The sequence below is a fragment of the Vipera ursinii genome (assembly GCF_947247035.1).
Source record: "Vipera ursinii genome assembly, chromosome: 2".
NCBI classification, from domain to species: domain Eukaryota; kingdom Metazoa; phylum Chordata; class Lepidosauria; order Squamata; family Viperidae; genus Vipera; species Vipera ursinii.
In genome coordinates, this window is record NC_139513.1 from 241828966 (window position 1) to 241855780 (window position 26815).

General features: G+C 37.7%; 2 protein-coding genes across 2 annotated transcripts in view; both read right to left on the reverse strand.

Moving 5' to 3' along the window:
* The window catches only part of SNCAIP (synuclein alpha interacting protein), a 124633-nt gene that overhangs the window by 64758 nt on the left and 33060 nt on the right, over positions 1-26815 (reverse strand). The gene's annotated exons all lie outside the window — the stretch shown is intronic.
* On the reverse strand, positions 8881-9858 carry LOC310634968 (uncharacterized protein; the record flags this gene model as incomplete). Its single annotated transcript, XM_083353504.1, has 1 exon — positions 8881-9858. One exon carries the CDS (start codon positions 9856-9858, stop codon positions 8881-8883), a length of 978 nt encoding a protein of 325 aa, XP_083209630.1.

Here is a 26815-nt window from a genome sequence, read left to right on the forward strand (position 1 = left end):
AAAACATATGGAAAACAGTTGCAGGAATGGGACATGTCCAATTTAATGAAAAGAAAGACTGGAGTGACATGATAGCAGCATTCCAAAATCTAAGAGGCTACTACAAGGAAGAAGAGGGTCACCTATTTTCCAAAGCACCTGAAGGCAAGACAAGAAGCAGTGGATGGAAATTAACCAAAGAGAGAAGCAACCTAGAACTAAGGAGAAATTTCCTGACAATGAGAACAATAAACCAGTGGAAAGACTTGCCTTCAGAAGTTATGGGTGCCCAATCACTGGAGGTTTTTAAGAAGAGATTAGATAGCCATTTGTCCAGAATGGTATAAGGTCTATGGCCTGAAAGGGAGTTGGACAAGAAGACTTCCAAGTCCCTTCCAACTCCGTTTTCTGTTCTGTTATTCTATTAAGACTCCTAGCGGCTCACAAAATAATACTATATAATAAAATAGAACATAAAATAAATATGAAACAAACAAGCCCCTCATGTGTTCTATATAGTTGCTGCTTAGTTAGAAAGAATTCTGATGTTAAGGCTTCTAAGCAATACTATGTGGCTAATGAGGACATTAGCGTTCCGTGCGCCTTTGGCGTCTACTCATGCCGGCCACATGACCACGGAGATGTCCTTGGACAAGCGCTGGCTCTTTGGCTTTGAAACGGAGATGAGCACCGGCCCCTAGATTTGGAAACGACTAGCACGCATGTGCGGGGGAACCTTTACCTTTACCCAGGGCTTTTTTTCTCATAGAATGCCCAGAACAGAGTTCCGGCATCTTTTTTGGATGGAACCTTGTAGGGTAGGCAAGGCGGGTTGTATAACATGTGTGAGTTCCGGCACCTTTTTCTTTTACAAAACAAGCACTGCCTTTACCTAATGAGGACATAAAACATTATTAGGGAAGGAGGTGGGAACCTTATCATCTACAACACCAAGAGGTCTACTTTAAGCTTAAGAGAAAGAATTCTGTCACCTTGAAAACTTTGCTTTAACAATTTCCTGGTTAAAAAGTTTGTAGGCACAATGAAACTTTACATATTTAGTAATTGAATTTCAAATGGCAGTAACTGGTCAGGAAAAATGGAAACATGGCAGTTAGTTCAATGAAAGTGTGGTTCTTGGGTCAATGGTAGAGAATTTGTTTGTTAATTTAATTTGTATTTCTATTTAGTTCTATATTGTCAATTGTTATATAGCAATTTAAATATTGCTATATTTTAAAAAAGATAAATTGTAAAGCAATTCAAAGTGTTTTAAGGGAAAGTACCGTATGTAAACATTTTAAATTAAAAAATCATTAACTAGGTGAATTCTTTATTTAAGAAGTGAAATGCGCAAAATAGCAATCTCCTAAAATTGTTGCAAAAATATATACTGTGCAGGTACTAATCACATCATCTGGAAAAGGAGATGGAAGAGCTGAAAAATTTGCAGAACAGGTTAAGGAAAGTGATTCAGACGCTAAAGCTATTCCCCAGTGGAAAAAATACAGAGCATTTGGGGCTTATCTTGGAACCGTGTTTTCCCAAAAATAATACCTATCCTGAAAATAAGCCCTAGCTTGATTTTAACACATGCGCCCAATATAAGTGCTATCCCCAAAATAAGCCCCAGGGGTGAGGCTTACGTGTAAAAATCAAGCTAGGGTGGGGGTGGAGCTGCCCCACTAGCTTACCTAAGGTCTGCTGCAGGCAGTCCTCCCACGCCCTGACACCTGTCACACCACTGAGTTCTTCTGAGACTGCATGGCTCATTACGCCTATCACACTGCTGCTGCCACTTGCAGCAGGAGGCCGCGTGACTTGTGCTGATTGCGCTGCTGACACTGCTCATGGCAGGAGGCTGTGAGGCTCATTGCGCCAATCGTGCAACTGCTGTAAGCAGCGACACCAGCATGATCAGCACGATGCATCGCATGACCTCCAGGTGTGAGCAGCAGCAGTGCGAGCAGCATGATGACCCTCACAACCTCCTGCTGCAAGTGGATACAGAAGAAATTGGGCAGCAGTGCGACAGGTGTTGGGGTGTGGGAGGCCTGGCTGTGGTGGTCCTAAGGTAGGACATAACCTGAAAATAAGGCCAGATGCCTCTTTTGGAGGCAAATATAAGACCAGGTCTTATTTTGGGGAAAACACCATAGAAGTATAAAATCATGTAGGATACAGAAAGTGTGGACAGGTATATGTTTTTATCTGTCTCTCACATGTGAGAACTTGGGTCCTACTATTCAATTATAGTGGGGAGATTTAGGACTAGTACAAAGAAGTATTTCCTTATGAATAAACATTTACATTGTGGAATTATGATAATTGTAATGTATTGGGATTTTCACTTGTACTGATTCACGTGTCTGTTTGAATGCTGCTTAAAGGTTGCTCAATGGTGTGTCTGTGTAACGGTCAATGACTAAACCAGACTTGTTGTCTCCAAGAAAATCATTGGTTGATTTGGGGTGGGAATGGGTTCCTTTAAACCTATTGGCCGCCACCTAGTGGCCAACCATATAAGTAGCTGCGCAGCAGCCACTGTTTCACTTCTATTCCTGTTTGCCTTAATAATGCATGTTCCTGTTTGCAACCTTCCATCTCGCTTATTGCTTGCAAAGAACTGGCTACACAACAATAACGACTCCTACTTTAGAATTTAGAAATGACCAAATTCAGCAAAGATTGGGCTACCAATTGCAACTGGTCTCAGTGACTGTTTGCTAATTTTGAATGCCACTTCTTAGGGAGAAATAATGGAGGAGGTATTGTTTGTGAACTTCCTGAAAGCTTCTATATGGTTTCCATATGAAAGAGAAGGGTGGATTAGAAGGGTATTTAGCCTGATCCAGCATGGCTTTTTCTATGTTCTAAGTGAAGATTTGTCACCTCTCTTTGTTACTGAACGACGCATTCACATCTAACCTTACATATACTATCTGCATTATGTAAGACTTTGTTTTAAAGAACATACATCTACAAGATTCATATATGCAAAAGCCTGACATGTGACTTGGTGAATATGTAGTTAGAACAGTGAGGGGTCCTTGGTGTTCTCTGACCTTGATTGTTTTCTTGCAGATGTTTCATTAACCAAAATAGGTAATCTAGCACTAGTGTTACCTAGTTTGGGTAATAAAACATCTGCAAGAAGACAATCAAGCTCAGAGAGCACCAAGGATTGTTCAACTCTGAGCTACAAATATTCTCCTTTCTTAGTTTGAACAGTCTTCCATTTTTTTTAAAAAAAAAGACAGAACAATCTTCTTTAGAAGATTTTACCTAATTGTTCTATTTTCTCTTAAAATCCCAGCATGATGGATTTTTTTTTGTCCTTACCAACCTTAGAAACTAAGACATTTTTCTCTTAATATGCATATTGCTATCCCATTTTCATCTAAGCTCCTTTCCAGTCTGGAAACAGAAGGAGCAGAAACCATGATTATTATATAGTCTTCCCAGATGCTGCTGTATTTCTCTGGTTTTAAATCAAATGAGTGAAAATGGAATTTCAGCATTTGCAGCTTTTCAGTATTGGCAAGTCTGCTTAGGCTCTATAGGTTTGAACTCAATTTGCTGGCAAGCCCTTTGTTTCAGGCAGTACAATTAAGATTTAATTGGATCAGTTAAGCTAGCTATAAAACCAACTTTTCTGAGCCTGTAAAGGCAGAAGTAAATTGACAAAAAAGAGACTGATATAGACATATGAATGCAACCCAGATGACTGAATTCAGACATAACATTAAAGCATCATTAAGCTTCTAATCTTTTCCTTGTGGGCTTGTTGGAAAGAGAAGGGTGAGGGTGGTACATTTGACACTAAACCCTAGTTTAGGATTGCAGATGAACTGAATCAAAATAAAAAAAAATGTGTATATAATCTCTGTAATGTTCCTTTTTTCAAAAGAAGAAACAGTTGCAGGGATTAGACAAATGAGCATTCTCTTCACATTACGTTACAACATTTCTGTTATATGTCTATACGTACAAGATTTCCATCCAGAGATGAGATAGGAATCAATTACATAAATAATTTTTCAACAGCTTAGATTTCCATAAAGAAATTTGGGACATTATACTATTAATTTTAAATCACTGTAATGTAGAAAGTGTTTTTGGACACTCACAATCAAAGTTAATGCTGGTTTTGGTTTAGACATCATGTTCCAACTGCTAGGCAACAGGCAGTATGTTCAAAGAGTTAAACAATCATGGGTACACATAGAGAAGAACCAATGTAAATCTCAATCAAGTTTTTAATTTCCATTTATTTTTGCTCAATTATAATGCAAGGAAAATAAGTAAAGATGTAGGCAATTTTAATCTCATAGCATTAGTATCATGAACCCTATCAGGTGAAGATGTGGAAGAAGAATCAACTGAATAAGCAAAGCTGTATTTCAGTAATAACAGTACATGTTTTGTGTTCAGAAAACTAATCCCAAATTGAGGGCACTTTCAGGTAAAATCCAAAGTGTACTTGAATCCTCAGAAACCTTCTCCCACAAACTCATAAACTTAAGCAAATGAAGTTTTTTTTAAAAAAATGTTTATTTCTTATCTGTTCATTTTTTATTTATACGACACATATAAAAACAACTTTTCAGGGAATTTTATAATGAACAAAAAAGTACAGTATTGAAATTTTGACAGTAAGGAAAACTTTCATTTGGATGCAAATGCAAAGCATGATGAAAGTAATAACCCCAAACCAACCTTATCAAATATAAAATGGACTAAAAACAGTCAATGAAAAACAAGAATTAAAACCAGCAACATCTAAGACTGATTAATGTAGTTTAAACTGGTCATATCCCCAGGGAATGGGCAGCCTTTGGGAAACCATTCTCCAGGCTGCAGAAAGAGGATGAGATGAGAAAAGCAGCTCTCTGGGAGCCAAACTCACAGAAGATGTGGCAGAGAGTATGAACCTCTGCAATTTCTTTTTATACATGCACAATTAATTTACAAAGTAATGCATAGTTCATTATTGTGGTGTGTACTTTAATACAATATATCAGGGCTTTTCAACCAGTGGTACAGGTACCAGCTGTGGTACATTAGCACCTGGCAGGTGGTATGCGACCATCCTAGAAAAGCGGTAGTGGCGGAGGGGAATGAGCTGAACTGGTGGCAGCACCGCACAAGCCTGAGCGAGAGATGGCTGGAGCTGCAGGGCTGTCAGGGCTCAGCAGAAGCGCCAGGATCAGTGCCACTTTCCAGCTGATCAGCGCTTCTTCGGGGCTGTCAGGGCTTAGTGGAAGCACCAGGATCAGCTCCAGGCTCCAACTAGAGCTTGGTGCTGATCCTGGCACTTCTGCTGAGCCCAGAAGAAGTGCCAATCAGCTGGACTGTTGCAGCATCCCCAGGGTCTTGTGATTTACATTCAGATGCTTGGCAACTGAATCATATTTATGACGGTCACAGTGTCCCAGGATCATGTGAGGTGACCAAAACCTGCTGCAACCACCCAGCAGATGGTGGGGGGGGGATAAAAACCAAACACCCCACCCCTGCTTCCAATCCTCAACAAAAATGCTCACAACAATGAAAACCTCAGACAGGAGGAAGAGCGCTGCCGGGCGGGCAGGCAGGTGTCTTGCTCGGCTGTGGCTTGGGGGGCACTTTTTTCAGTTCCATTGTAACTTCAAAAAGTCACTAAGCGAACTGTTGTATGTCAAGGACTACCTGTACTTCATCACTTTTTTCCTTGTTATTTTTTTGGTCATCAAGTTTTTGACACCTTGCTAGGCGACTGGTGATACTCGGATGTCGCCATATCCTAAAAGTGGTACAATGGGTGAAAAGGTTGAAAAGCCCTGCAATATATAGTACTCATATACATTCTGAACACAGTCCATCCATTTGTTCAAAACAGTCTCCAAACTAGTTGCATTTTTTTGTGAAAACCTGTGTTCCTTATGACAAACGCAATAGTTATTCCCGTGCAAGATTGTTATAAAGAGGCATTGAATACCTAGGGTTGGCCTCAAATATGTATGATGAAGAGACACAAAAATAAGAAAGATGGTGCTATAATGTATAAAGTATATAAAGCAAACTGCAGTCCATTATTATTTTAATTATTTTTAAATTTTTATCTATATTTGTAATTTAAAAATATACTTTGAATTTGAAAATTAAAAAATGAAATATTAAATATTTAATTGTTTTATACGAGGGCAATTTGGAAATAAACCTCCATTTGGTTGTCAATGACAGACACTCACAGATACCAACCTTTTATTATAAACATTAAAAAACTACAACATTACATTACTTTTTGACATAATCACCATTCAAATTGAGGCACTTGTCATATTGTCTTACAAGGTTTGAAATTCCTTAGCAGTAGTTGCTTGGTGCCAAATCTGGGCTATAGGGCGGGTGATCAAAAACATCCCAACTGCTTCAAAATTTCTTAGGTCCATTTAGCAGTGTGCAGGTGAGCATTATCGTGAACCAACACCACACCGGAGGTCAGCATGCCCGGACGCTTGTTATGAATGGCTCATCTGAGTTTTCATAATGTTTCACAGTAGATTTCTGAATTGATGGTGGAACCACGCTCCATGAACTTCACTAGCAGTACTCCTTTGGCATCTTCACATTTGGCGGGATTTTCTATGGCACCACTTCTGGTGTGGTGTTGGTTCACAATAATGCTTGCCTACACACTGCTAGACGCACCCAAGAACTTTTGAAGCAGTTCCATTTGGGTGTTTTTGATTACACCCCTCCCCATAGCCCAGATTTGGTGTTAAGTGACTACTACTAAGGAAGTTCAAACCTTGTAAGACATTATGACAAGTGCCTCCATTTGAATGGCAATTATGTCAAAAAGTAATGTAATATTGTAGTTCTCTAACGCAGACATGTCAAACACAAGGCCCGGGGGCCAGATCCGGCCCGCGAAGTGGTTTCATGTGGCCCACGAAGCCATCCTGGAAACAGTGAGGGAACGGCCCCCACTGCCTTAGCCCTGGCCCAGAGACCCTCCTTCTGCCAGAGACCCTCAGATCTGTCCCACTCCGGCCCAGACCCCCATAGGTACCCTTGATGTGAACGATGTAGAGCTGGCCACGCCCACCCAGTAGGCCATACGCACTCTAGCCACGCCCACCCAGTAGGCCACACCCACCTTGGCCATACCCACCTGGCCCCCTGAGGGCAACCGCAATGCTGATGCGGCCTTCAATGAAATTGAGTTTGACACCCCTGCTCTAACGTGTATAATAAAAGTTCAGTATCTGCGAGGGTCTGTCATAAATAACCAAACGAAGGTTTATTTCCAAATTGCCCTCGTACAAACAACACTACTGTCTACAATATTTACCTTGATCAATCCTAATGTGATCAACCCTAATGTGCTTTATAATATAAAAGATTACTAAAATAATAGATTCTCTCTTACCCTAGAAAAAAAGCCTAGAAGAAATTAGTACCAGCTCATAACAAATAATCTTATTATGTTATGCAAGTTATGAGACTTAATCAAAATACTATAAGAGTTGATAATTTTTTGATAACTGATAACTTGTGACCTTTTGTTTGGTTCTAATAAAGGCATTGTCTAATGGTTGGTAGGTATGTAAGTAGACAGGCAGGCAGGCTGACAGACAGACAGGAATTCATTTAGAATTTCAAAAAAAGTCATACTAGTTTTTAAAGATAAATGAAATTACTTTATCCAGAAATCATGATTTTATACAAGGAGTGTGCCTTGTTTCAGATAAGAAAAAGTAACGGACATGATCCTGTTCATTTTTGGAACAATCAAAATATGCAGATTACTCAGTAGCATCAAGCTTTCTGACAAATGTAAATACCATGGAAAACAAGAAAGTTCATCTCTGAGTCTGAATTAAATGCCAGATATCAGGTGTTATTTTAGTTACAAAAGTGTTACAAAATGGAATTTGCAATTTCCATCAATTCGCACATAACATCAATGATGATGTTGAGCTACGCTAATTATTAACCACCACTGAGCAGACAGTACCTATTTTACATTTCTTTATTTCCCCTTCGTCATTTAACCATTAGTTGAAGGGGTCCACATATTTCTTTTTCCTTCTTTTTCTGAAAGAAGCCCCCCTGTAAAGTCATAACTATTCAAGAATATAGGTATTCTTGAATGAGAGGGCCAATGATTGCCCAACTCTTCCTTTCTGCTGTGCAAACAGCTATGCATGTGTGGCTCGATGTACGAATTGTTTCTGACACAGCGTCAGTTTTTCAAATGAGCCTGCACCTACATCTAGCCATTTCCTCCTCATAACTTAACACTACGGTAATTCAATGTTTTGAGGGGTTGCAAAAAAAAAATCATTCTAAAACAATAGCTTACACAAAGCACAGTCTTTGGTTAATTGCAGCTGCCATCCAAATGCCATAAATCAGCTTCATCTCCCAGTCTGTTTCTGGGTTCAGTTCAAAGTTCTGGTATTAAATTGAACAGTTTCAAAAAACAGAGCTCAGATTCTGGAAATGTGTGGTCTCTTCCCAGACTTTCAATCTTCTGACATATTAAAATACCCATATTCTTGAATGATTTTAGAGCAGTAGGGTTATGGGTGCTTTGTCTTTTGCTCTTCTCCACTGTTTTTTTAAAATATAATTACTGCTTTGTAATAAATGTCATGAGCAGTTTTGTACTTTTTTAAAAAGAGAAAAACAATAAATATTTTAAATATATAAAAATAAACATTGCTGCTAGAGCCAATAACTTGCCCATATAAAGATTCTTCTCAGTATAGTTTTCAGAAGCCATAGGAGAACAGGGGAAGGTGATAATCAGTACGTACAAACAAATCCTTGTTCCCCCTTCTCACATAATCTTTCCTGTACACTTAAAGATACTTTTTTTTAAAAAAACAAACAAACAAACTGTGGTTGTTAGGCATATGGAGAAACATCTATCGAAGAAGACATTGTTGATAAAGAAACTGTTTTCTTCTCAGCCTTATAACAGAAACACTTCACTTTTACTATTACTTTGTAGTTAATCAACATGAGGAAATAAGGGCTGACAGCTGAATATCCTGAAGATAGAACCGTCAGGACAGGTGGCGCAAAGTATTTAAATTTAAAATTCTTCAGGCACCTAATTAGGATAAAATTAGAAATCCAAAGTGAAATAATAACTGGTATTAACAACAGAAGAAATTTACATGCTCTGAGAACCTCAGTTTCACTAGCATCACGCCCAACCCATATGCATCCATCTGTTGCTTTCTTATATCCGCAAAGAAGGTGCATTATTCGGAATCCCACAAGCAGCATGGTTAGAAGAGGAAGAAGATCGATAGCCACTAGAAATAATCTTCCATAGAAAAACTCCACTTGATAATTTTTGTATTCAGTCTTACATTTAGTATAGATGAAACTGCCCGTTGATTCATTTTTTGTATACCCTTCATCTTTTTTTCCTGTGTAAAGTGAAAATGGGCAACAAAAAGCAAAACCGGCAACCCAAAGTATACCAACTATGAACAAGTGACACTTCCAACACTCTGTCGTTGTAGCTTCAGTTGGAGGATGCACCACTCGACACAATTTAAAAGTGTAGAACACAATAAGGTATAATGTGAACCATATGGCAAGAGAAGTAGTAAAATTCGTGAAGAAAGCAAGAAGTTTGCACCTATCTGAATCCAGTGCGATGCCAGATGCATAAACAATCTTCAAGACATTCACCACCAAATTATAGAGAAGATGGATAAGTGCAAGGTTGACTATAAGTATTAATGGGATTCGTGATTTATCATTGATGCATCTCTTTGTGAAATAAACCAGCAATGGATTTCCAATCACGCTACATGCAATTAAAATAGCGCAGACAACAATCTCCAGTGTGCTAATGCAGGAGTCCATGTTTTCCATTTAGTAAGTCTGTCCAGAATTTTCCTGATCTTTATCACTTTTGAGCTTTAAAAAGCCTGGTAAAATTTCTTATCAAATTCATTTTTCCCCCTCTTTGGTGAATTTTCAAAATGCATACAGTGCCAAGGAACTTCATCTACAATAGTCAGTCTCTTCGCAGAATGCAAAAATGAAAAACAAAACCAAGCCAATGTTTTTTAAGTGAATGTACTTAAGTGACCTTTCATCATCGTCACATGTGTGGTACTATCATTATGTACGCTCACAAGGGTATCCTTTAATGAAAGGTTACAGGAATATAAGAAACAACTTGGAAGCCTGCTTGTCTAAAAATACTTCAGCCACACAAGTCTTTACTGAACAACACACCCTATAACTGAGAAGAAAGGAAGAAAATAAATGGAAAGATTGGGGTCAAGGGAACACAAAAGGATGTGGTTTGCTGGCTGCCTGGAATATTAAACAGTAGTACGCTATTCTATATTTTCTTTCACTTTCATCCTTCTTCCACTTGTAGTGATAAAATACGAAGGCCTGGGACTTCTAGAAGATGTACAGACTAGGGAGCAAAGAGGTAGACGTAATATTTATTCTTTTCCCGTGGATGTTATCAATGAAGTTTTCTTTCTTGCAGACTGCGATTCACATTTCTAGAGTAGGAACAGCGATTCACATTGCTCTAGAGTAGGGACAGGCATAATGTTGATCAAAGGGTTTTAATTCGAGGTCCATAAACCTCTATTCCCCCCCACTGGATAATAGAAGTAGCAAAATAATTTATGGCCTCTAAACTAAAAATGTTTCACTTCAATAAATTTCACTATCTTTAATTATTGTATCCTTAAAAAGGGGGTGTTGCCTTGTTTTAATGGATTACTAAAGAAACTCATATATCTATATTTTTGTAATTGTATTTGAGCATAATTGCTTTCCTCTGAAATATAAGCTATATGTATTTTATTTTATGCATTTAAATACTTTTTCTGAGATGGTACCTACAGCTTAAATGCATAAAATAAAATACATAGCACTTAATTATGGACTTCAGATTTAATCAAAGTCAAAATATACATTATCTTATATTTTTCTGAAAATCACAGTGTAATGATCATAGTATCGATTCCAATGGAATGCCAACGTTACCCTTTTCCAAATTGTTGCCTTCCAAATATATTGGGACTGTTATTTGATAACCCATGATTACAATATTTAAACCAGTCTAATAATTACAGACTCCTCTTGGCAAATTATTTGACACTCTAATATTAAATAATAAAGCTAAATATTTGCACAATATTTTCTCAGAGGAATTTTCAACATTGAGGAAAGTTTTGTTCAATATAGTAAGAATCTTAAAAGGTCAACTGTGAGTTTTGACAATGATTATCTGTGCACTATTTTAAAATCTTTGATTCAGTTTAAAAGCAGTAATAAATCTTTATCAAAAGATAACAATGTGATGACAGTTAATTGATAACTTTAATAATATTGTTTGTTTTATATAGAGAACTAGGTATATTTATCTATGCATTCGACTAGCTGAAGTGAATTAGATGTACTCAGAGTTAATATATAGCTCTAAAAATTGTGTTCTTTGTAGCAGGTAAAGGCAAGGGGCATTAAAAAATAGACTGCATTCTTCTCAACTTTCCCAATATTCCAAGTTGTGTCTGGGATGGATTTTTAGGAGAGAAGACTAGAAACAACTCCCTTTCTCTATAAAAATAAAAGCTTGAAGCAATCACCCCAAGCCTTTTTATTATTCCCCGCAGATTGCTTTTTTATGTGCAAAAACATATTGCAGATGATTCTTCGAGGGACAAAATATTTAAGGCTCCATGACTGTGGACCTTGTGAACAGAGGGTGGTGATTTTTCCCTCTGTACCCTATGAAGTACTCTGAGGATACAAATTTTCTTAAGATGGAAAAAGGCAGATATAATATGATTTTAGGATTAAATTTTCAAATGAAGTAATTTTGTGCCTATATATGTTTGTGAACTCAATCAATTAATCTATAATGAATTATTGTCTTTGCCAGATTGACAATACAGAATTATTGTCCCATGCCTACAGTATTGTCCTTTGATTCACATGGTGCCTGCATTTGTCAGTGACAGAGACAAATGCGTATATTCCCTGAATATGTCTTAAAATATTGGATCCATTAAAGCCAATAGGAAATATATATTGCAGTTTTGGATGAAGTCTTGCTGTTTCCAGTAAGAACATATTGTCTGCTTTTTAATTAGAGAGGCCTTCATATAATTATATATTACAGGTGAAGCATTCTTTCTCCTCTTTTATATATAAATAAAATTGTTCTAAAAAAGGCTCAAAACTGGGAAAAGACCTTCAATTAGGTAAAGTAAAGCTGAGCAGCAATCCAGATTTGAAAAGGAAAAGGTGATTTGGAGCAGACACCGTGCATACGTGTTCCCTCTGTTGGTATCTCCTTAAATCAAAGCATAGGAAAAAGCCACTTCTTTAATAATTGCTGATGATGCAACGTGAGGTGCCTTTACATATTCCAAATCACCTTCTGGAATTCTGATTGCTGCACAGCCCTCATATACTGTAAATAAATTGCTCTTATCCAATCAACACCAATATGAAAAGGCAATAAATAAACTTATTCCAGTTAGAGTACCTAAACATATAATTCAACTTTTCCCACCTTGATACTCTCTAGTTGCACTGGAAAAATAGCTATGTTGGGAATTCTCAGAATAATAATCTCAGTGTATTTAAAGGTACTACTTGGGGAAGTTTGGTATAGCTTAATATTTTATTTTGACCTTTAATGTCATCAGCTTTTTGAACAAATCTTAATTTGAAGCAGGAAAAATTATAAAAGCTATATAGAAGGAAATATAATTTGTCCCCCTCTTATATATTTATTTATTGACTTGGAAAGGGACTGAAAATAAAGAGCTTGCTTCTGTACTGTAAAGCCCTCTGGAATATTGTGCACATTTTAAAAAGGACATAATATATAATTCAGTGTAATCTGCAGGTAGATACTCCCACCAGAAGAGGATGAGGAATAAATTATATGTGTTAAGTAGCATGAAAAATGGAAAGATTTTCATTTCAAAATTTAAAACTCACCTGAAATTATGGACAATTATGCAAATTCAGTAACAATTGACACAGGTTCCCAGATACTTGAATATTAAATATATTCAAAGCCTTGAGGAATGGTTTGTTGTACTGAATTCAACAATAAGATCTAGATGGTTCGACTATTATGGCATTCAGTTGCTAAACTGAGATATAAAGACCTTGCACAAATATCTACTTTCAGGTTACTTGGGGTGGGGGACGGGAATAAATATTCCTTTTGAAGATTTAAAAAAGGCCTCTGTGAAGCAGTGACAATTTTTGTCTTCAGCATTCAAAAAAATAGCCCTTTGTTTTGGCATATCATATCAAGACAGCTTGTTTGTTACTCCTATTAAACCAGATCCATATAATGCCATGAGAAGTTCATTTTGGATCTCTTTAGGTGTCCCAGATGGAAGAACCTGTGGATGTACAGCCAGGTAGGCAGGCTGTCCTAACTGGCTACCAGTTTCGGTCTCATGTGAAGTCAGGCAAGATGGTTGACAGTGGTAATCTGAAATGCTGAAATCTAATGTTAACTGGTGAGACCTTAATGTTGGGTGTGGCTATACATACCTCAATTTTTTAAAGCAGGGAAGTATGATTCTGCTAAGTATCAATCAATTAGTTCACTGAATAGAATTAGGAAGCTTTATGCTTGAACAACTAAAATAGATATTACAAGAATGGATGGAGAAGGGAGAATGAGCAAGTGAGTTTTAAATATCTTGCTGTACTGTTTTAGAGATCAAGATCACTGATGTCACACCTAGATGCATGTCTGTGGCAGAGGTTGGCATTCTATGACCTATGAGTTGGATGTGGCCCATCGTCTGAAGTCATCCAGCCCACAATCCCCAAAATACATCTAACCTGCAAGAGGAGAGAACAACCATTCATTAGGCTGTTATGAGCAGTGCCTCCTTGGGCAGCCATTATAATGATGGCTTTAGCAGCTGTCTTGGTGGAGGTGGAGCAACAAATCCCTACCCAACGCTGGTGTATGTGGTGAGGTAGAGAAGGAAATTGTGGTAACATGGTCTCTGGTCCCCATGCAGAAGAAGGTTGCTGATCCCAGGTCAAGATGCTTAAAAAGCTCTTGATTGTTTCCAAAATCCTTCCATTCAACGACATAAAAATACATTTTTAAGCTCTAAAACTATTTGTTGCTAGGCCTTTTAGCTCAGTTTCTTTATGTTTCTCAGTAGGGTTATAAGTTATAAATCATGGACAAACAGGACAAATAAAATTTATAAGAGCAGCATTTCAAGCACCTAAATGAGTATCAGCCCTGAGACTAGAAACTGGTCCTTTCAAGAGCATGATTGTTAATATTTAATTACTAGTTAAAATGCCATTATTCCCCGATAGGGTTACTTCCTTTTACTGTATCCTGTTGGACCAATTTCAGTTCTCATACAGCATTTTCAAGAAATGTTTATAAAAGTCTCATTATGTGCCTTCCTTTAGATGTTCTGCAATTTTTAGAATTTATCTAGGCCAGTAAAATCATCAGAGAAAGGCTTTTAAGCATGACAGTTTGATCTCAAAGCACACTAGAGATTGAACAGGAAGCCCAATATGGCAACCGGTTAGTTGGGTTATGTCACTTACTTCCAACAAAGATTATTCTCTGGGGCCAAGTTTGACATCCTACCCTGTTGAGGGGATTAATAAAGTTCCTACAGTATAACCTGCTAAATCTGCCCCTGCAGCTTTACTGCAGTTGAATCCACCCTTCATATATTATCATATTTTTCCTTTTATAATGAAAGCTGAAGAAACCTAATTTTTCCTTTATTATTTCATACCAGGTTGGTCTATTTAATTTAATGCTATTTTCCTTTTATCAGGAAGAAAAATAATTTTTTGGTCCATATAACGTTGCATGGCATTTGTCAATATTTTCAAGGAAATGATCTTGAATATATATATATATATATGTATGTGTGTGTGTGTGTGTGTGTGTGTGTGTGTCTGTGTGTGTGTATACACATATACATTTGGACGCTTGCTATCTCCAATTCAGAGGTAACATGTAATCAACTTTCTCCAAAGGCAAAGTAACATTTAAATAACAAAAATCTAAATGTTACACACATATATAAAGGTAAAGTTTCCCCCGCAAATGCGTGCTAGTCGTTTCCGACTCTAGGGGCCAGTGCTCATCTCCGTTTCAAAGCCGAAGAGCCAGCGCTTGTCTGAGGACATCTCTGTGGTCATGTGGCCGGCATGACTAGACGCCAGAGGTGCACGGAACGCTGTTACCTTCCCACCATAGTGGTCCCTATTTTTCTACTTGCATTTTTACGTGCTTTCGAACTGCTAGGTTGGCAGAAGCTGGGATGAGTAACAGGCGCTCACTCTGTTACATGGCACTCGGGATTTGACCCGCCAAACTGCTGACCATCTGATCGACAAGCTCAGTGTCCTAACCCACTGAGCCACCGCGTCCTTACACACACACACACACACAGACACACAGACACACATAGACACACACAGAGACACACACAGACCAGACACATGTATATGTATATGTATATGTATATGTGTACGTGTATGCATATGCGTATGTGTATGTACAGTATATATATGTATACGTGGTGGCTCAGTGGGTTAGGACGCTGAGCTTGTCGATCAGAAGATCGGCAGTTTGGTGGGTCGAATCCCAAGTGCCGCATAACAGAGTGAGCGCCTGTTACTCGTCCCAGCTTCTGCCAACCTAGCAGTTTGAAAGCACGTAAAAATGCAAGTAGAAAAATAGGGACCACTATGGTGGGAAGGTAACAGCATTTCGTGCGCCTTTGGCATCTAGTCATTCCGGCCACATGACCACGGAAACGTCCTTGGACAAGCGCTGGCTCTTCAGCTTTGAAACGGAGATGAGCACCAGCCCCTAGAGTTGGAAACGACTAGCAGGCATGTGCAGGGAACCTTTACGTTTATATATATATTGGTGTAACATTTAGATTTTTGTTATTTAAATGTTATTTTGCCTTTGGAGAAAGTTGATTTTATTGAAATAAATTGATTATCCTTGCATTTATTTAAAATATGCAGGTTTTTTCCCTAGCATTTCCTTATGGAGTGCATAATTAGCTGTGGAATAACTTACTGCAAAGTGTGATAATAACTGCTATCCTCCTGAGTTTAAAAAAAAAGGTTGTGTACATGTTACCTCTGAATTGGAGATACCAAGCCTCCAAATATGAGCTGCAATGGGGTGCTTTTGAAAGCACCCCAGAGATATATGGTGGGCCACTGTGAAAACCAAAATGCTGGCCTTATTCTGATGGCTTGTGGCTATGTTTTTATATTCTGTTTTCTATGCTATTTTTCTACTGAAGCTTATAACATATAAATCTGCTAGTAGAATTTATTTCAAAAGTGTTGCTTTATTTAAACATATTTATACTTCTCAGGCTTAGACCGTTCAAATTTATCCATGTGCCCACTTTTCAAGAAATGTATTTGTTTTCACCAAATTTGGGCAATTAGTGAAGTATCTATTTTTTCCCTACTTTTCTCTAACTTCAAGTGCTTTTCAGTATAAAGTTACTATTTGGCAACAAATTAAATGAAAACGGTACATTTAAAAAGCCAAATCTTTCCAACCATCATTGAAGAAAATTTTGATCTGGACAATAAGGTTAAGCTGCATTTTTTTAGAATCTGCTATGCTCTTTTTGTGTCAAAATCCTTGAACAAATTAGAAAACTACATTGTCTTAAAAGTCTACTTGTTTCAATTTTAAATTTGCATTCCTTTTATTCATGCTTTATAGAAAACATTTCAAAAACAAAACTGAGAAAGGTAGGGGGGGTTGTATAGCCCTTTACTAGAAAGATGGTCTATTAACAGTATTATGGTATAAATTCACATATCCAAACAAAGTGACAATCTGACATATCAAGACACTGCTTTGACAGTAATAAGCTAGATAAGGGATTGTAATATAGTCTCGGGAGCATTGATTATTTCTACCTGCTAGAACTTCTGTTGCACATTTTTCCTCTGTCTAAATGAAGTAAAATAACATTGTTTCTATTAGATGTCATCTACATAGTCTGGCTTTTCTCTCCTTGACTGAGCATCTTTGTAGCACCAGCTTTTCTTTTTCCCTTTCATTTTTCCTCTTCTTGTTAACACAGTGTGCCAAGAAAAACAAATGTTACAGGATAAATTATGTGCTCAGTCATCTTACATAAAATTTAAATGGGAGAGTTAAATGCATTTTCAACGCCCATACATGAATTAGAAGCAACACTTTTTTCTAAGAAAAACAAAAGACTAGCAGCTGGGCCACTGAGTAAAACAATGTGATTGATTTCGGTGGAGGGGTGAATTCTGGGACTGAGATTACCTTATCACTTATCATGTTTATTCAGAAGTCTCCCTAAGTTCAAAAGTTCACAGCTGCCTATAGAGAGACCTGGTACGTTTGAAGCAAGCCAGAATAAAGGTATTGTTTAAGACTGGCATACAACAGCTATCAAAATGTATTGCACAAATCATAACTGATCACTCTCCTTTATAGTCTGGAGGTCACTGAGAGTGACACAGATAATCAGAGACTTCCAGTAATGTCTGCTCTTTGAGCACCACATTTTAACATTCATCCAGAGAGAAGTTATATGGGGGCCCTGCAGTTTGCTGGCTGTCCAGAATATAAGGATAACTTCTTCCTGTGTAGTTTTTTTTATACACAACAAGGGACTTTCCCTTTATGGACTAAGCAGATCAGCTTCTCTCTACAGATTTACATGACTGTGCAAGCTAAAGCCCACAAGGTTCTATTTTTTTAAATAGTTGCATCATCATACTGCAATAACCAAATTGAATCCAGCCAATTTCATCAAAAAGACATTATGGGAAAAATCAGAACATTAAATGTATTTTTTTTAATAAATGGATGTAAACAATGCACATCAAGTGCATTTCAAATGTATCATCATAGATTTCAGAGTTTGTAAATTTCAAAATATTCACTGTAATAGCCCACAAACAGGTTTGGAAAAGCACTGCTAGATCACGTTCCATGAAAACTAAAGTTGGAGAGAAATAAGCTTACCTCCACTTATACTAGACTTTCTTTTTGGGTTTCACATGACCAAATCCTCATAAGGAAATACACACATACAGAGTATATGAAAGCAAACAAATCAATATTAAAAGCTGCAGTAGAAAAACAACTTGGCAGAATAAAAGCTATCCCACAAAGCGCTAAGTAAAGCAAGTGTACCTTTAGACCAGGTGTCTTCAAATGCGGCCCTTTTATGACTTGTGGACTTCAACTCCCAGAATTCCTCAGCCAGCATGAAGTCCACAAGTGATAAAAGGGCCACGTTTGAAGAACCCTGCTTTAGACTCTATAAAATCAGCCAAGGAAGATATGCTGCTTTAATTCAGGGAATATATTCAACAAGAAATATATGAATTAAAAATTCTCTCTCTCTCTCTCTCTCTCTCTCTCTCTCTCTCTGTGTGTGTGTGTGAGAGAGAGAGAGAAAGAGAGAGAGAGAGAGAAAGAAAGTAAGAATTGCATGTTTATTTATCTGCAAGTATTTCTTGAAGTGAAAAAGTGGTATTATTTTTTTTTGCTTGTATGTTGTGATTGCTCTGGCTTATCACTGATTCAAGAACTCCTGTTATGGTTTGTTCTGAATTTTCTGACTGAACAGGCAGACCAGAAAGACTTAGCAGCCTCACTAGGTATCAGTTGGGGCATCATTAAGATAATGAGAGGCCATATTCTAGCATAGCACCTGGCCTGAGAACATACTGTAGCTATATAAAAGGCAATCAGCACAGCTCCATGATAGGAGAGAGTTGCAGCCTCCAGGCTCTTTTCTTTCTAGTGAAAACAACTCTGCACCTGCATATCCTGTTATTCTTGCTCTTTGCCCCGCACTCAGGCCCTGGGCTTGATACTGAGATCAACTCAGGAAATTCTTTGGTGCTAAAACCCAGGATGGTTAAGAACAAAGTTTGTGTGTCCATGTCTGCCTTTCTCCTGCTAAGTGATCACTGATGTTTTAAGTTTCAAGGCAAGTCTCCTGTTTTCCAGCTAATTAACCCCAGTTGCTCTCAGTAAGTTTACTACATGGTAATAAAGCTTTTTACACTAATATTGGTTTGTTTTCTGTTTTGCATCAGCTGGCACAAGTCTAAAACATTATGTTCCCCCTCCAGGCCATGTATCCTCCTTCTAAACCATGGTGTCTGAAATAATTCAATGGGTCGTTGGTGCTGATTGAACTGCACAAATTCTCTTCTATTGAAATGATTCAGTGGGTTTCAAGAACTAAATGATCCAATGTAGAAGTGGTTTCAAGAGTCATCTGGCCAGAATACTCTATCTGGGGTTCTTCAAAGCATATTCAGTTTAGAGAATTTATTTCCAGAAATCATTCAACTGCTCTCACAGTGGCAGAGTCTAGAGAAGAGTCGTCATACTTCAGATGGGAGACTGAATTCTTCGGTCTCTGACTGCAAATGCAACACAGCCCAATGATTTTGCAGCTCACCTGTAATTTTCTAATAGGAAAGCTTGCTAAAAATAGAAATAACTTACCTAGCAGGTTGTTGACATGAAGCATATTACTTACCTGACAAATATGCAATTATAAACTACCATCTTATTTTGTCTGACTATGCGCTTAACACCCCATGATTGGTTCTTGCCAGTATATTGGTTAGGCTAAAAAAAGTATTAAAAAAGAAAAAAAAAACCAAAAACCCTAGCCCAATCACAAATCGCAAAGCAATAGCCCACAGGTCTGCAACCCGCGGCTCCGGAGCCGCATGCGGCTCTTTCAGCCATCTCCTGCGGCTCCCAGTCCTCTGCCATGTGCAGTCCCCCCCAAAAACAAGTGGGACTAAAAAAGTTCAACCAATCAATTCAAATATGCAGGGTAGGTGCATATCTTGCCTTGTCTCCACTCTTCAGTCAAACCCTGTTCTGCACATGCGCGCATGCACGCGCATGCACACACATTTTTTGCGGCTCCCAGTTTTTCCTTTTGTGAGGGAACCAGTTCCGAGTGGCTCTTTCACTGTTTCAGGTTGGTGACCCCTGCAATAGCCCAAGCACAGTGCTTAGAACAGCTGGAATTTTCAAAGCAAAACTATTCAAAATAGGTTTTTTTTCAATTTCAAAACAAAGCTTTTAAAACATGCCTTTTGTTTTATGCTTTGAATATATGAAATGGTAACACTGAGGTTGAAAAAAATTACATTTCCCTAGTATTGATAAGAGATCATCTATGAAGCACTGCAATTAACCCATACATTATAAATTACAGGTTCATTGCATTGTTACCAAAGAACTAGTCTAGCTGATTTAGCAATCTTATAATGCATAACCTCAGCATGTGTTTTCTCATGACCAGGACCCAGTGATATACTGAATATCTATCAGCCATTTCTGATGTATTTGAAAAGGGTATTTTCTATTTTATAGGTGTGTTTCTGAAATGGATTCATCATATCATATCATGTAACAATGTCATAAGCTAATTCAGTATTACTAGAATAACTTGTTTAATAGTGCTCTTGCTGCACTGCCAGTTGAGGATCTAATTCTAGCTGCCAGAAACCCTTAGAGAACCATGCAATCAGCACATTCACCCTCATAAAATTTACTTTTATTTTTATATCTTTGACATTTGGCATCTTACTTAACTTGATGCTCTGGACAACCTCTTATGATGCATCTGTGAGCCAGATGCATCATAGCAAAACCGTGCCCACCCCATTGCCGGCAATGGAAAAAAAGTCAAGATATATCGTGACACATCACGTGACATTGTGAGTTTGACACCTCTTGGGCTAGAGCTTGTAACATTTTCTTGACAATAGATATCATCCTCTGAATCTCAGCATTCAAACATTTTTGCTTTGGTCATTATACAAAAGAGTGAAAATCACATTCAGGATAGAATAGTATAAAATAGGCCTAGTATGTACATAAAATTATAGAAATATGCTTTTACCTTCTCTATGTGCAGACTGATTTCCATTTCTTATTCCTTCCATACAATAATGAATAAACGTTGTAGCATTATGTCAGGCTTTGTATTTTTGCCAAGAACCATGTTTTCCTAGTACAAATGAAGGCAGATCACAGATGTCCAGCTGTTAAATTCATCATACTGCAGGGAGTAAAAACTCCACACCATAAATTATTAAAACAAATAGCTATAATGGCATTTATTTTCTCTTCCATATTTATGGTTACACTGTTATTTCCTAAAATTTTAGAAGAGATTGAATATCAAGAAGCACTATTTCTAACTCTTTATTATATGCCTATGCTTGAATTAGAATTGCACAAGATTAACATAAAATCCATATATCTGGCACTTTTTAATAGTCTGAGATTATAAATCTGAAATATATCTCTTTACCCTTCATAGATTAAAAGAAAGCCTTGGAAAGATCAAGAAAATCAAGGTTTTGTCGATAATAGCATCTGAATAGATTATCTATTAGTCTGTAGCCCAGCATCTCTAATTTTTCCATGTGCAACTTTATTACCATGTACCTGAGATGCACATTTTTCAGTTTTTCTAACTTCTACAATCCAAGCTGAAAGTTTGTCTCTCCAAGCCTGCTACTTTCTTCCACTATGAGCAACAAGCAAAGGAAAGTTATTCTGATCAGATTAATCCTATGTGTTAAAAATTCTTCCTGTTCAGTTCCAAAGCAGGCAAAAGTTCTTCAGATCCAGGATAAACACTCTTGCTGTTTTAGCAGGATGGCTAAACCAGATAGGGAGCATTCTTGCTAACATTGGAACTGAGGATGGTATGTAATTTCTTTCTCTTCCAAATGCGCACAATCCATTTAGATTTCTTCTCCCTACTTGTGTCATCTACTGCACACCCCATCATTCCCAGTTTGAAGGTACTTTTATTGGAAAGCAGGCTAGGCATTTGTACAAACAAATAATAAAATGTTGTGAAACTCAACTGTTTTGTTAAAATCAACGACAGATAAATAAATGCTCTGGTTTATCTCTAGGAGGAATGAACCATGTAGGCCTTCTATGAGAAAGCCTAGGACTGCCAAGGAAAGAGTAGAGTTAGTAAGAGCTAAACACAAATATATTTAAAAGTGCTAGAAAAATGGAGGCCAATAAATGGAAATGTATTCAAGCAAAGAGAGATCTTAAGAATAAACAAGAAAATATACTTCAGACTTGTAGTTTACAGTAGTTTACAGGAAAGAGGCAAAGAAAGCAAGGCGATAAAGAATTAGTATGCCCTGGGAGCATTTTTTTTTGCAATGTTTTGAATGACAGCCTTTCAATGTTGTACTTTAAATCTACTCACTTGTCCCTCCTCCCCATGGGGTAAATCACTTAGGAATATTTCAGTCCTCTGTCCTCCTGATAATATTATTAGCCATACATCTCCTTACCCCAAAAGGCACAAAAAGGCACAACTGTGGCTACCATGACCCCTAAAATATTGCCCACCTCTGAGCAAAAAATTAGTCTGCTCTGACTGAATGCCTATAACTCATTTCACTCAGTGATAAATTTAAAGCCATTGCTTGCCTTGAAATGAAATACAAGTAGCCCTTGATTTATCACTACAACTGACCCCAAAATATCTGTTGCTAAGTGAGACAGTTGTTAAGTGAGTTTTGCCCCATTTTATGACTTTATTGCCACAGTTGTTAAGTGAATCATTGCAGTTGTTAAATTATTAACACAGTTAAGTGACTTTGCTTGTCAGAAAGTTGCAAAAGGTGATCACATAACCCCCCCAGGACGCTGCAATCATCATAAATACAGGCCAGTTGCCAAGCATCCAAATTTTGATCACATGACCATTTGGGATGTTGCAACATCCTAGATGTGAAAAATAGTCAGAAGTAATATTTTTCAGTGCTGGTTGTAACTTTGACTGGTGACTAAATGAATGGTTATAAGTCAAGGACTACCTGTATCCCCATGTAACACCTCTACTCCGTGAACTGCATTGGCTTCCGGTTGCCCTCCGGGTGAGATTCAAAGTGCTGGTGATGACCTATAAAGCCCTAAATGGCTTGGGTCCGGGATATTTGAGGGAACACCTGCTGCCAGCATCAAGTTCCCTTCGTCCAGTGCGCTCGCAGAGGGAGGGTCTCCTCAGGGTCCCGCCGGTAAAAGACTGCCAGCGGATAACACCCAGGGAGAGGGCCTTTTCTGTGGGTGCACCTGCCCTCTGGAACCAGCTGCCCGTGGAGCTCAGGACTGCCCCTGACCTACGCGTATTCCGCCGGGACCTGAAGACTTGGCTCTTTGAGCTCTCTGACCCAGGCTGAGAATTTTAACTGGGGTTTTATTTTCAGGGATAATTTAATCTTTTAATTCTCTTTTAACTTTGTATTTTATATTGATGTGATTTTAAAATGCCCTGTAAACCGCCCTGAGTCCTTTGGGAAAGGGTGGTATATAAATCTAATAAAATCTAAATCTAAATCTAAATCAGATACAGGATTTTTTTCCAGCACAAATAAATGCTTCAGAAGAGGATTCAAGCCTCTGAAGAAAAAGAAAAGTGAAGTTTTTCCCTTATTCCTTCTGACCTCCTGATAATTATTGTTGCCTGTCCCCAACTCCCCAACATGATTGTATTTACATTGCTACAAATGCTGTATGTTAAATGCAAAGAAACATTTTATATGACTTCTACTTTGGCTCTTAATTCAAAGGCTCAATACACTGCATAGTTTCTACACAATCCTGTTTAGCTTCCAAATAAACAAGAACATCACAGAAAAGCTTGATTTTGTATATAAGTAGTTCAATAGTTTGAACTTTTATCACTGTAATTTTCTGTATCTTTGAAACTCGGCATAAGCGCCTGAGTTCAAGTGTAAATCCATCTCAGCTGGAAATAACTACACACTCTTGGTTGCTAATGGCATCGTCTGTGATTCAGGTTCCCTGACATACCAGGCTTTGTTCATGTCATTTTCAATATCTTATGCCAACAGCTACGCTTAAAAAGAACAAAGATGCATCCGTTCAGCAGATGGCAGAATACATACTTTATTTTTGGCTGGATGCACAGAAATAACCACATGAAGGATGTGTACAATGAGACATATCAAGCAATTTTATCTGCATTCTAAAATCTAATTTGTTGGCACAGATCCATCTCTTTCTTTATATGACTCTTCTACAGTACATCTTTATAGGGTTTTCTTAAATGGACCCCCTGACACACATGCTCATTCTCTTCCTTCAAAGAAATAATCTATCTGAAAATATCAAATCATAATATTCTGTATTGAATCAGGATATTGCTATAAAATATCATGAGACAGTCCAGATGATGATAGGTGTTATAAGTTTGATATGGATGGAATCTCCCCATAGAGGTCAAAAAAATGAGAATAGGATAAATTCAAGGGTAGAGAAAAGTTATAATAGAGTCTATGTACTCCTGCAATATATTTAAGAATACTTCATCATTACAGAAAGAATACATTATAAACTTATAAGAGCATGTTATACAATTCTTGTTTTTTGTGACAAAATAAGCTTGTTGAGAATCATTTTATTTTAGTTGATTTCCTGAAAATTATAAGAACAAAGAAAAGTAAACAAAATGTAGAACGATACGATAGAAGAAACAGGAGATAAACCTAATCCAATTTAGTTAAATCCAAAGAAAAAAAATCCCAAACTTTGGTAGTTTCATGAAAACACAACCCAAAGAAACAGAGTGTGAGAGCTCGCAATGATTCAAACAAGTGAACCACTTATCTTCCCACAAGTGAAAGCAAAATCTTGGAGTGAATACAAAACATTTCTTAATTTCATGTAACTGAAAATAAGATGAACTTGTCCATGATATATATAAACTAAGGGAATCTTGAAGCCCAAGCCATTGTGTATCTTTGTGTATATGTTCAAATATAGGAGTACATTAGGCAAAAATACCCTTAGATATTTAACATTATAAATTTATCACCGCTGAAGAAAATTAAGACTGATAAGACTAATATATGCAATTTCAAATCTCTGAATCCCTTCAGTGATGCAATCCTACTATAACAAAGAGGGGGCTGGCACAACAGCTTAAGAATTTTTTCTGCAGCAGTGGACAACAAGAAGTTTCCAAGAAGCTCCCAATGGATGGTGATAGTAATTACCTGTAAACCGTGTCTGGTAATAAACAATGAATGCAATATAGAGGCTTCATTTAAAGGCAGCATTTTGTCAATATAATCTGCACTACATCTACAAACTAGTTTTGTGCTAATGTATCTTAGGATAAAGTAAATTTATGAACAAAATTTCTCCTTTCCATGGAGTATGACACCTGCATTTCAGTTATAATGAAGGCGTTAAAAAGCAAGCAGCCACATAAATACTAAAATAAGTAAGGCAACTGGGATTCTCCTCCTCTTTCTCCTTCTCCTTCCTTTTACATTCTATTTTCTTCTAGGTAGTCAAGGAGCATATGCAGCTCTCTATCTCTCTATTTTACTTTCACAACAAGCTTGAGATAAGCAAGGATGGGAGCAAGACTGCCAGGGAGCTCCACACCAGCTCTCTGTTTAACATAGTAAAGGTAAAGGTAAAGGTAAAGGTTCCCCCACACGTGCGTGCTAGTCGTTTCCGACTCTAGGGGCTGGTGCTCATCTCCGTTTCAAAGCCGAAGAGCCAGCGTTTGTCCGAGGACGTCTCCGTGGTCATGTGGCCGGCATGACTAGACGCCAAAGGCGCACGGAACGCTGTTACCTTCCCACCGTAGTGGTCCCTATTGTTCTACTTGCATTTTGACGTGCTTTCGAACTGCTAGGTTGGCAGAAGCTGGGACGAGTAACAGGCGCTCACTCTGTTATGCGGCACTCGGGATTCGACCCGCCAAACTGCCGACCTTCTGATCGACATGCTCAGCGTCCTAACCCACTGAGCCACCGCGTCCCTTCTGTTTAACATAGAAGAGTAAAATCTGATCCTGTCCAATGTGCTAACCATTAAAGCAGAATAGCTCTCAATATGCAGTATTGAAAATTTGAGATTATACTACTTGACAATAAAGTTATATAGATTAAAGACCATAAAATGCATGTGCATCTATCTTTTATGAAAAAAAGAAGGTTTTAGGGGTTGTTTTTTTTACAACTGTTCATTTAATGTAATTGTACCTCCAGGTGGCACAGATTCTTTTCCCAGGATATAATTGTGAGGAAGTTAGCATTTACCAAAAGTTTAATCTACACGTTACAGAAAGTAATGGTATGTTCCTTATAATAAGTTAAGATCTCTCACCCCCCTCCCTTCACAGGGCACAGTTAAGTCCAAGTGGTCTTAATAAGACAGGGGTCTTCAAACTTGTGGACTTCAACTTCCAGAATTCCTCAGCCAGGCACGCTGGCTAAGAAATTCTTGTAGTTGAAGTCCACAAGTCATAAAAGGGCCAAGTCTGAAGATCCCTGTAATAAGAAGTTGGTTCACTGGCTAATTGACACCTCATGGATAAACAATACAGTATTTCCCTATTCAAGTTATAGTGGTTTTCATTTAGAATTCATTATCTGTTGAATAGAATTCCAATTCCTCTTCCTTTGCTGTTTGGTAGAAGTTACAACTGGGGTGGCTTTTATAGGAACGTTTCACACAAATACATCAGGAAGTCATAAAAACTAAAGATCATCATTGCCTCTGGTCATGCAAAGATGGCACACAGATTTGAACCAGCAATCACAGAATATATAGGAACTGTCCAATACACTACTTACTTTAGATTTTTCAATTATACCGTGCGTCAATCTGACATGCTTACATACTATTTACTGGACTTGTTCCTGTTCTTTTAGCAGCAAGCCCATG